Genomic DNA, 11,728 nt, shown 5'->3' with positions numbered 1-11,728 from the left:
ATCTTTATTGTCAAAGGACATCATGTGATTAGGTTTACTCCAATCAACCCATAAAAATTCCCTTTTTTCCCTTCCCCTTTTGCCCTGTTTTCTAATGGACTACTCACCATAATGGTTAAAAAAAAAAGATACTTCATAATTGGTTCTCAATAGTCTTTGGGCACTTTATCAATAATAATCTGTTTCCCACCTCTTCCGGGGCAGAAAGAGTGCCACTTTTCCTTGGGGTAGACAGGCTAGCCCACATCTTTGCATCCCTCATAACACCCAGTACAGCCCACGTTGTAGACAGTGGGCCGATTCTTGTTTCATAAAATGATGAATAAGTCGCCTTCCTCTCTTTCTTAATAGAAAAGCTGAAGCCAGAGAGTTTATTTTAAAAGTGATTTTTACACAACTTCAAATATAAAATGAAAAGAAAAGCATTACGAAGACAAAAGTGATTTCGTTCATCTTTCACAGTGGAGTATCTTAATTGTGGAGATTCTAATGTGTTGGTCTTGGGTGGATCTTAGGAGTCAGTATTTAAAAGTTTCCCAGACGTTTCCCGTGTGCAGGCAGAGTGAAGTCTTGATGTTAGAAAACCGCAGAATGTTTCCCAAACCAAACTGTGCATCAGAATCACCTAGGAGAGTGCCTCTCAAACTTTAATGTGCACACAAATCACCTGGAGGTCTTGTGTAAAGGCAAGTTCTGATTCAGTAGTTCTGGGCTGATGCCAAGATTCTGCATCTGTAACAAGTTCCCATGAGTTTCCAATGCTGCTGTTTCACAGACTGTACCAAATAGTCAACGCCCTAGAATATTGGAGGAAATACAGATTCCTGAGTCCCACCACTTGGAGACTCTGATTCGGTTAGTTTTAGTGAGACTCAACAATGTGCATTTTAATGAGTTCCCTGAAGTTCTTCCAATGCCCAGATGGATTTCGGAATTACTGGAATAAATGGAAATACTGAAAGTGCCCTGGATCAAAACCTGCAAACCAATCCTGGCTCTGTCATTAACCCCTTGCGTGACCTTAGGCGATTCCTTCCCCTGGGTAGGTCTCATTTTCCTCATCAAGAAAAGGATGCATAAAAATATAACACACAGGATTACAAAGAAAACTAATGAAACTGAAATTCAGTTGTCATTAATAGTAAAAAGTCACATTTGGGATATTACTATGTATGAGTCTTCATCCATGCATTAAAGAAGAGATTAAATCATGCATTAAATAAGAGATTAAGTCGATCTCTTAGGCCCTCCTAGCTCTCACGTTTGAGGAAACCTCCAAGACCTTCCGCGACCAATGGCGGCCTGAGGCTGAGAACTACAATCCCCACAATGCCTTGCGCTTCTCCGCTCTCTTGTAGGGTCGTGGAGGCGCTCCCCACAGTCCTTTGCGGTGGTTCAAGGTGGCGGCGCCCAATGGCACCATGAGCGATTTGGAAAGCAGCAGCAGCAGCGACGCGGAGGAGGTGGAACGATGTCGCGAGGCGGCGATGCCGGCCTGGGGCTTGGAGCAGCGCCCGAGGGGGCCGGTGAAGCCAACAGCCGGTAGGGGACTGTGTTCAGGGAGTCTGGCCGAAGGGCGTAGGATCTTCCCCTGCGGCCTAAGAGGATGGATGGTGAGGAGGGAATCACCAGGATTCGACTTCTTTCCCCGAGAAGTCTCCAGGGTTGGGAGGGGTTCAGATTCAAAGCGCGGACAAGTGCAGCCGGGAGGGTTGCTCCATTATCCCAGGGTAAGCAAGGCAACTGAGCGCCTCTTGACTGTGCTTCCTTACGTCCATCTTCACTGTCACACGCTGGGCAGCCCGCCCCCTCTCCAAAATGACTGCTACAGCCCCCTTCCTGGATTCAGGCTTTCCTAGCCTCCAACACATTCTCACATCCTGTGGCTGCCGGAGACCTGGGTCCTACACGTGTCTCTGACCGTGACTCCCTTGTGCCCTGGGAATAAATCCAAATTCCCTTAACATAGGAGTCATGGATAGAATCCGGAGGGTCCATGAATTTGGAGTGGGAAAAATGCTGCATCTTTACTCTCGTTAATCTTTATTTGAAATTTAGCGTCTCTTTCCATTATGCATGTGAGGTGCAAGCCATAGGAGTTTTGGTAACATCTGTTAGTTTGTCTTAACAAAAGTCACACATTTTTATAACCTGTTACAGTCTTTGCAGATATATCAAAAATATCATTTTCCTCACTATAAAATGTTGGGAAAAAATCATTTACACTCATCCCTGCTTTAAAATTACAGTAATTTTTCAACCCATTAGTAGATCTTATTTAATGCATGGGTGAAGAAGCACACATTAATATCCCAAATTTGGCTTTTTACTGTTAATGATAACTGAATTTCAGTATCATTGGTTTTCTTTGTTATATTTTATGCATCTAAACATTATTCTGAGAAAGACTTCTAGACTGCCAGAGCAGATCATGGTAAAGCAAGCTTAAGAACCTCTGCTTTTGTTTCAAAGGACTTATGAGCCCTTTGGTAATCCATTCCCTGCCTGCCTCTCCCTTCTTGTTCTGCCGCACTGTACTTCCTGCAGGTAGGCTCCAAACTGTACTATGCCCTCTCATCTCTGGGCCCCATAACTCTGCAGTTTTCTCTTCCGGTTCTATATACAGAAATGCCTTTCTGTCTCTGTCACTCACCAGTGGTAGGAATTTGGGCAGATACTTAAATCTCACTGTACCTAAATTTCCTCATCTGTAAAGTGAGCCTAACATAGTTCCCACCCCATAAGGTTGAGGAGTAACTGAGATGAGGCATCTGCAGTGCTTGGCACGTATTCAAGGCCCAATAAACGGCTGCAGTGATGTGGTTGGTCTCTCTTTACAGACTGCTTTCCCCCTCCTGCCTAACTCCCATGCATCCTTTAATACAGACGAGATACCATCTCTTTGGGAAAAGCTGGGGTACATGCCTTCTCTCTGCCATCGTCATACTTTGGGTGATTCCTTTCATCTGTAGTGCTTTCCTTTTCTCTACAGTTGCCTTTTTACTTATCTTGTGTTTTTTCCTTTCATCCCTGCATCCCTAGCACCCAGAGTCAACTCCATCCCATCCTTGCTCCACAAATATATATTGACTGAGAGGTTACAGGATATGATCTTCATGAGGGCTGGGATCCCTTCACCGCTGTATCCCCAGAGCCTACACAGTGCTCAGGAAAACAGCTCTCAAGTGTATGAACTTGCCGGAGAGGGACCCCTAACGAACGAGAAGGCTGAGACTCCAGCCATACTCTCAGTCCAGTTGCTTCTGCCTTGACAGAATGGATTCTGTATGGCAGTGGAAGGAAGACTTGATATGAAGTGCCAGCTCTGATACTGGCCTGGGACAAATAACATAAGTTTGGGAGCCACAGTTTCCTCAGCTATAAAATGCAGGTAGAGATAGCTTAGTGGTAGAGCACATGCTTAGCATGAGCGAGGTCATGGATTCAATCCCCAGTACCTCCATTTAAAAAAAGGAAAAAAAAATGCAGATGGGCTGTTGTGAATCTCAAACACAAACAAGCTTTGACCAACACATGAGGAGATAAACACGAGAAGTGGTATCAGCTTTACAGCTCATTGTATTGTGACATCGTAAATCGCCTGCTGATCAAAGTAGTTGTAGCTGCTGATAATAAGTGGTGGTATTTATCAAGCACCTACTGTGTGCCTGGCAAGATAATGGACACTTGATAGCCATTCTTGGGCAATTCTAATAATCACAGCGACCATGAGTTGACCCGTCCCTATGTGCCCTGTTCTAAGCATTTGCCTTTGTTGCCTGGTTTAATTTTTCCAGCAATTCTGCAAAGAGGGAACTGTTAGCCCCATTTTACAGATGAGAAAGCTGATGCTCAGAAAGATGAAATAACATGGCCAAGGTCATCCAGCTTGTAAATGGCAAAACCAGGCATAAATCCAGGTCTCTCTGACTCCAGACCCACGCTGTTTGCTGCTGCCATGCGACTCCCTGCCACGTACAAGGGCCCCTTGTGGGCAGAACTCCCACCCATTGGTCCATGACTATGTGGAAATGTGGGTCACTATTTTACTAATGTAACCTCTAGGTAGAGCTCTTTAATCCACTGATGAGGAACTGGTCGTCCAAACCCTCAGACCCCTTTAATTTTAGGGCAATGTACACTTTTGACTCCTTTTTGCAACATATATTTCACACCAAGGCACTATGCCGAGAGCTGGAGATAAGATAAAAAGAAGCAGACCGTGTACTCCAGTAGCTTACAAATCCAGGGAGAGAATGGACATGCAAACGGAGTGTCCGAAACAACATAAAACTTCATTATGTCCTCAGACTCACCCTGGAAGGTCAGTAATCTATCCCCATTTTATAGATTAGAAAAAACAAAGGCTTGGGAGGTAACATGACTTGTTCAAGGTCATCAGTAGAGGAGCCAGGGCTCAGCTGAACTCTGTCATCTGGGGCCGGGTCTGACTGCTTCTGTTCCGTGACAGAACCTCACATCCACTGGTCTGCGGTCGTGACAGAAGAAATCCTCTTATTCCTGTGATCACTCAAGAAGAAGGACCAGGTCTTTAAAGACCGTGTATCCCAGGCTTCCAAATTCCTCAAGTCCAGGAGCTTCGGGCACTTCACATCCTGCATTGTGCTCCAGAGCCGGCGACACAGACCACAGTGTCAGCTGTGTCCCCTGGAGTGTTTGATGCGCTGTGGCCCTGCTTTGGGTCGAATTACCAAGTGTCCATTTGGCTCAGTTGGCCTCTTAAAAACACAAGCACATTTTGTCCCAGGATTCACAAAGCTCAGAGCCATCTTTCACTCATCTCTCACACTGTCTGTCTAGACCATCAGCAAAATCCCATTGATCCATCTTCAAAATACTCACATCCCGAGTCCTGCCACGTCTCACCATCTCAGTCACTGCAGCAGTCCTCCGCCTGCTTCCGCCCTTGTCCCTCTACAGTCTGGCTCCTCACAGCAGCCCCAGAGATTCTGTAAAATCCTGAATGCATGTGTGTCCCTCCTCAGTGCGCAGCCTTCCAGTGGCCCCTCACCTCCCTCAAGGCCCAAGTCATCATGTGGTCTGGCCCCTACTAGTTCTCCATTTCTGCTGTTACCCCCGCTCCCTGGGCTTCAGCCACACTGGCCTCATTGCTGGTTCTGAAACACACCAGACAGGCCCCTGCCTCAGGGCCTTTGCAGCTGCTCTTCCCTCTACCTGCAAGACTCTCCTGGATAGCCATGGTCTCCAATCTCTGCTCACGTGTCACCTGTCAGTGAAGCTGTCTGCCCACTTTTATAAAGTGATCCCCAACCAGCACTCCTTACCTCCCTCCCCTGCTTTGTGTGTTTTCTCTGTACCTGTTATCTAATTTTGTGTTTTAATTGTGTGTGTTTTTTGTCATCTGTTTCCACCAACTAGAATGTCAGCTCCATGAGGGCTGGGATCTTCATCTAAGTTGTTCAGCAGCTGGAACACCAGCCGGGTAATATTAGACCTTCAGTGTTTGGTTGAGCAGGTGACCACCAGGCCAGGCATCCCCAGTGTCTTAGCTTGAAAAATGTGATCAGCATAACTGAGTCCCCTTCTCTCTCCTCCACAGCACTCAGCACACAGCCAGGTACGTACTAAGTACTCAATAAATACTGAAATCAAATGATCCTTAGACTTGCCTGTTCAACATGGTGGCTAAGAGCAGGGCTCTAGGGCCAGACAGCCTGGGTCCTCAACTCTGCCACTTATGAGCTGTTTGACTCTGGCTCAGCTCTTTTACATCTCCTTGCCTCAGTTTCCTCTTCTGCAAAATGGGGATAATTGTGACCCCTCCCCCATGAGGTTGTTAGGAAGATTCAGTGAGTTACACATGTAAATCACATAAAATACAGCACTTGACAATTGTTACTGTCATTTCCTCTATAAATGCCTCAGTGTTCTGTTTTTCCACAGGTGCTGCAAATACTCAGTTGCCAACCACCCAGCCGAGCTTCAGGTACCGTACATTGTGGGTTCAGGTTTCATGTATTTGTTCACTGATGTTGCTCCCCTGCTGTGTGGCTGAGGCTGGGTGAGACCCTGGGATGTCAGAGTAAACCAGACATACATTGTCCCTGCCCTCATGGGGACAGCTTCTAAGCTTGCAGGAAGTGAGCCTTTTTGTGTGTGTTGTAGGCACAAGGCGGATGAGCACGAACAAGATGGCAATGAGCTTCAGACCACCCCCGAATTCCGAGCCCACGTAGCTAAGCAGCTGGGAGTCCTGCTGGACAGGTAACCAGAAGCTTCTGTTCTCTTCTCCCGCCCTCCTCAATCAATACGCACAGTAATGGCTCCCGTGGGCTGGCATCCGTCACCTCACCGCTTTCATAATCACCCTGCCACATAGGGTCTGTCCAAATGTAGAAATAGAGGCTCCCCTCTGAGTAGAAGCACTTGCTTGAAGTCATAGGAAGGAAGGAGCAGAGTGGCTTTGACTCTGAAGGCCATGCTCTTAACCACTGCGCCCGGCCACTAGCAGAGTAAGAGGGGAGCCCGAGATGCGCAAGTTCCTTCCCACCGCAAGAGGGCAAGGGACCGACAAAATTACTGCTTCTTGGGTGCTTTGTGTATGCCAGGCACTGAGAGAACACAATCTGTAAAGATCCAGGCCAGCGTTCCTAAAGTGGGGGCCAAGGAACGCGAGTCTGGAGCGTGGCTCTCGACAGAACGGGTCTAGCAACAAAGAGGCTGGGAAATGCTGCACTCTGCGTGCCCCCCGTGCCCTGGAGATTTGGATTCCTTGTAGTATAGTCAAGGCTCTGAGAAGCCCTGCTGTAGAGACCTGTGTGACTTTGTGTAGCTCAGCGTCTTCCAGAGTCATGTGGCCACAGTGCCTCTGTTCTACAGGGGACCCATAGCGGGGCATGGGGCACGTTTCAGGACAGGCTGGTCTAGACCTGTCTCCGGTGGACAGAGGCCTAGCAGGATTTAAAAGGAAGATGAGGACATCCAGGTCTTTCAATTTGAAGTAGCCATCTAAAAGGACAAATGAGCCTCCCAGAGTGCACAGTGGCTGCTCCTCTGAGACAGAATGGTGGGCCAGGCCTCAGCAGGCTGCACCCCACATTAGTGCTCGTCCCCTGACCCGAGAGTGTGCTGAACGTGTTGAGGAAGGACAATTGGCATTTCAGCCCATGAGAGCGGTTTTTCTCCACCTGGCATTGCAGTGACCTACATCGGCCGTTTCCCCAGGTAGAAATCCGGCAGGATGCTAGTTACACACGGTCAGAATATTCCCTGCAGCATTTCTGTATTTCTCTCTAAAGAAATGGTGCTCCAGTTGGTCCTGTGTTACATCAGGGTTTCTCAGCCTTGGCACTATGGACATTTGGGACTGGAGCTTTCTGGGTTGTGGGGCCATACTGTGTGCTGCAGGATGGTCAGCAGCATTCCTGGCCTCTACCCACTAGACCCTAGTGGCATTCCCCCTCATCTTTTGTGACAACCAGATATATCTCTAGACATAGCCTGATGTCCCTTACGGACCAACCTTGAACCACTGCTAGATGCTCAGGTCAGAGTCAGCACTTGGTTGGCATCATCTCCAGTTTTATGTGAGGGGTCCTGTGAAGCTCATTTTTTATTTCTACGACAGTAATCGTCTTCATCCTTGTCATAGCTGCTGTTTACTGAGCACCTGCTTACAGCCAGGCTCTGTGCTGAGTGCCTCGTATCCCCTATCTCATTTCATCCTTGTGACAGCTGTAAGAGGCAGGGACTGTGACCATTCCCAGTGTACAGATGGGTAACAGAGACTCAGAGAGATGAAGTCCCTTGTTAAGTGACAAAGTCAGGATTCAAAACCCAGGTCTGACGTCTGAAAAAGGTCCATGGATTGTAGCAAAGTCGGTTTCCTGGTTGTGATGATGGACGCTAGTCACGCCCAGTATTATCACAGGGAGAAACTGGGTGACGAGTATGTGGGATCTTCCTCTGTGTTGTTTCTTGGCACTGCACGTCATGTCAGTCTGCAATTCTCTCAAGCTTTTTAAAAATTTGAAAATTAAAAACAAAAACCAAATAAAACAGGTTTGCCCTGCTCTAGGCACTAACCTCAGAACCATTTTTTCTAGATTAGTCATATTTCCTTCTTCCTGCTTGCTGCCAGGAAGCTCAGAACGCAGTGTGTGCCCTCTGTCTAGCAAGTGTATGGGACTTCCTGACCACACTCCTGGTTCATTCTGTCCCTTGTGCTCTTATTTTCTCTTTGCCTCATTTAAAATCGCACTCTTCTGTTGGACTGTGAATATTTTCAAAACTTCTTCAGCACTTTCTGGAATCAAGTAGGGTTTAAACAAATGAGGCACTGCAGTGGGAGCTAGCAAGGGCTGTAAGCATGAGCGTCTTTATCGAGCCAGTGTGCTCTCTCCTTTTGCACTTAACATCACATTACCCTGTCCCCTCCACTTAAAAAAAAAAAGGTTTAATTAAAGTTTTTTTCTTCTTGTCACCCCAGATCACATCCTAAATCAACCATCTCCTCTTTCTTCTTCCCTTAGCTCCATTACCATCTCAGTAGTGAAGGAGCCAAGAAAGGCTGAAGTACAGAGAGTCGCCCCAGAGGATGACGGTGAGCAGTTATACTATTAATAACAGCTCTCGTCTATTAAGCACCTGCTGTGAGTCTGGAGCCGGGAATACAGTTTTGTATGTTACCTTCTTTCATCCCTGCAGCCCCTGTCTGCGGCTGGTATTGTGCTGACACTGTTTACAGGGGGAGCTGTGAGGGAGGCTGGGGCTCCAACAAGTGCAGGCACTTGCCTGAGGTGACCTCGTCTGTCTGGCCCTGAGCAGGAGCGCCTCACCAGTGCATGCTACAGACGTCCTGCAGGGGTTTCTGTCCCATGCCCGAGTCATCTGCCACTTGGGAAACTGCCTGAGGCAGGAGGCTCAACTGCTGCCTTCCGGAAGCCTTAGAGGGTGTGCTGAGCTGATTTGGCAGCTGGCCTCCTCTCAAGCACCCCCTCCTCTCGCTCCAGCAGGCAATAAGCGTGCCCCTCATACTGTGAGGCACCATTCCCTGTGGACTGGGAGCTCCTTGAGGGCAGAGGCAGGGCAGCTGAGGCAGGGCAGCCTCGGCACCCGGGGAGGGGGCCCCTGGGATGCTGACTCCGCCCCTTTGGATTTCAGGCTTCCGGCTCTTCTTCACATCCATCCCCGGAGGCTCTGAGAAGGAGGCCACCCCCCAGCCCCAACGGAAACGGTTGCCTTCCAGCTCCAGGTGAGACGGCACACCCTCTTCTCAAGTGCCCTCGCTTTGGTCTGTGTTCTGAATTGGCCAGTTCTGCACCCCACCGCCTGCCTCCCCCGAATAGTCTAGCCGACTCTGGTCAGGTCCAGAAGGACCCGGTCAGGCAGCTGGAGAAATAGTGCATCAGTGGGAGGGGAAGAGTTTCCGCTGGGAGTTGGCTTTGGATGTTTGCTGCTTCTTGAGCACCCATCTTGTGCCAGACACCTCACTCCCGGGATATCCCTGGGAGCCCTGGGCTCTGTTAAGATCCTCATTTTATAGATGAAGACACTGAGGATCAGAGAGGTTAAGTCACTTAATGAGGCCACACAGCTGGGAAACAGAGAAGCCAGTACTGGAACCCAGGTCTGCTTACTGAGCTCTCTGACTGCTGCCCTCTCTGTGGCCTTTCTGGTGGCTTTGACTGAGGCAGCAAGAGACAGCCTTGGGGCCCCATCCCGACTCCAGCTGACCCGGCCTGCCCTCCCCTTGCAGCAGTGACGATGGCGGCGAGGAGTTGCAGCGGTGCCGGGAGGCGGCTGTGTCAGCCTCCGACATTCTGCAGGAGTCTGCCATCCATAGCCCTGTCAACATGGAGGAAAAGGCAAAGAAGAAGAAAAAGAAGTTGAAAAAGAAAGCCAAGAAGGAGGCCAGCACCGACATCGTCACCGCCACCACCACCACAAGCAAGGCCGCCGTCAGGAAGCAGGAACAGGAGTCCGCTGAGCTCAACGGAGACCAGGTGCCACTTGGAACCAAAAAGAAGAAAAGGAAGAAAAAGGCAAAGAGGGCCAGTGAGGCCTCCCCATTCCCGCCAGCAAGGAGTGCAACAGCTGTGCCTGCAAACTGAGCCCAGCCCGACTAGGGGCGCCCACTGGGGACAAGATATTTCCACGCCCTGCCTCCCTCTCCCAGTTCAAGGACTTGGCTGGTAAGTCCAGACTCTGCCCATGACTGGGGCTTGCCCCAGGGCCAGGGCAAAGGCGTAGCTGTAGGGCCAGAAGCCTGAGCTGAGCCCTGCCCTTCCGGGCTCCCACTGGGGCTGGGGCTGGAGCCGGCCTGTGGTACCAGAGCATTCCATGGCCTCGGGAAGCAAGAGGAGCCTCCAGTTACCCAAGCTGATGGCCAAGTTGTAGAGCTTCCACCTCCCCAGTCCTGTCTGAGGAGAGCAAGTCAGGGGAGACCTTTTCCTTCTCCTCCACCTCCTCCACCTGGTGTGGGAGATGATCTGAAGAAGACAAGGGAGGGGGACCCCGAGATGCAGAGGCCTGGAACGAGTTTTGTGCTTCTCCTGCCAAGCAACACAGACTTGATATAACATTGCCTGAAAAAGAAGGAGAGAGATTTCCCCCTCCCCTGGTTTTCCAGAATCCCCTTTCTCCACATGGGTGAATACACCACACAAGATCATGTCTCTGAGCCAACCAGATTATGGAAAATAAATTGTCAAGGGACCTAGCATGCAACAGAGTGATTTGGGTGCTGCCTCCCTGTCAGTGCTAAATCTTAATGAGCCATTTTAAGTAAGCATCACATGGGTGGGGTCTTCCTGCCTACATCCCAAGGAGTGTTCCTGCACCCCAGCTTCAATGAAGTGTCACAGCCCTTGTGGATTGGGATTCATGGACCAGAGTATTCTGCAGGAAGGAGCAGAAGTTCAAGGTGAAGGTAAAGTTCTGGCTTCATCACCTTGCCTTGGAGATTCAGCAGAGCAAGAAAGACAGGTGGGCTGTGAGAGTGTGTGTGCTAGACTCAAGCCCCCGGGTCCCTCTGCTCCCCTCTGCCTACCCATCCCACTCTGGGCAATGTGTGGACACACAAGAAGTTTCTGCTACGTTCCTCATTTGCTTTACTAAAAGTTAAATAAATGTACAGGCTCGCCCTTAGCCAGCTGCAAGCTGCAGGGGTGTCAGCTCTCCCCCTGCACCGGATGGAGGCTGTCCACGAGGGCCAGGTTATCTGCAGCAGCCCTGGGATGATGAGGGCACATGAGCCCTGGGTTTCCACGGCTGCCTTGTCCCTCAGGGCCTCAGGTTCCGGGGCGCTGTGAATGCGTGGACCTCTCCCCATCGCCTCAGCCAGCCAGGCTCCAGGCTTCCAGGCGGCAGCCTCTCCACCAGTCTTGCCTCTCCTCCCTCTGGGCACCTCAGCTCTGCCAGCTGCTCCTGCCTTACTGCCTCCTGAGCTCAGCAGCTTCTCCTCCAAACCAAGGAAGGGTCTGCTGCCCCAGGACCTCGACTTCACACCAGGCTCAGAGTCACGAGGCTCCCATAGGAATGAGGATGACGTCTAGCCCTTAGGGGGGCTTTCCAGCAGCAGCAGGATGCCAGGCTAGCATCAGAAGGCTTGATGCTCGGGGAGGGGGATGTATGTCCAAGAAAACTGGAGGTCACAGGGGCGGGGAGAGGGATGGCTCAGGACGAGGGAAGCTGGTGAGGCCTGCTTGCCCTGGGCCCCTGGCACAGAGTAGCCACTCAGACGATG

At 50.0% G+C, this 11,728-nt stretch overlaps 1 protein-coding gene across 4 annotated transcripts; it reads left to right on the top strand.

Annotated features, from left to right (window-relative positions):
• The first annotated feature begins 1,383 nt into the window (after nucleotides 1–1,383).
• Nucleotides 1,384–11,172, top strand: C32H12orf43 (chromosome 32 C12orf43 homolog). 4 transcript variants are annotated; one of them, XM_072952863.1, is made up of 8 exons: nucleotides 1,386–1,542; nucleotides 4,472–4,548; nucleotides 5,582–5,599; nucleotides 5,926–5,968; nucleotides 6,148–6,246; nucleotides 8,514–8,584; nucleotides 9,145–9,235; nucleotides 9,740–11,172. In XM_072952863.1, the coding sequence occupies exons 1-8, from the start codon at nucleotides 1,472–1,474 to the stop codon at nucleotides 10,092–10,094; spliced, it is 825 nt and encodes a 274-aa protein (XP_072808964.1). In that variant the 5' UTR covers nucleotides 1,386–1,471; the 3' UTR covers nucleotides 10,095–11,172. The 4 variants fall into 4 exon arrangements, with proteins under 4 accessions (XP_015095192.2, XP_072808966.1, XP_072808964.1 ...); XM_015239706.3 differs by lacking the exon at nucleotides 4,472–4,548 and having other exon boundaries at nucleotides 1,384–1,542; XM_072952866.1 differs by lacking the exon at nucleotides 4,472–4,548 and having other exon boundaries at nucleotides 1,535–1,613.
• Nucleotides 11,173–11,728: the final 556 nt, after the last annotated feature.

Source organism: Vicugna pacos, chromosome 32 (assembly GCF_048564905.1).
Source record: "Vicugna pacos chromosome 32, VicPac4, whole genome shotgun sequence".
Taxonomy (NCBI): Eukaryota; Metazoa; Chordata; class Mammalia; order Artiodactyla; family Camelidae; genus Vicugna; species Vicugna pacos.
Note: the sequence above shows the minus strand (reverse complement) of the source record. Positions and strands in the feature narration are given on the sequence as shown.

Bases quoted from the DNA above. Each gene is read 5' to 3' on its own strand.
- C32H12orf43 (XM_072952863.1), top strand. From the start codon at position 1,472: ATGTCGCGAGGCGGCGATGCCGGCCTGGGGCTTGGAGCAGCGCCCGAG. The intron at 1,543-4,471 runs GTAGGGGACTGT...GTTCCGTGACAG, and splicing joins GCCGGTGAAGCCAACAGCCG to AACCTCACATCCACTGGTCT. The intron at 9,236-9,739 runs GTGAGACGGCAC...CTCCCCTTGCAG, and splicing joins CGGTTGCCTTCCAGCTCCAG to CAGTGACGATGGCGGCGAGG.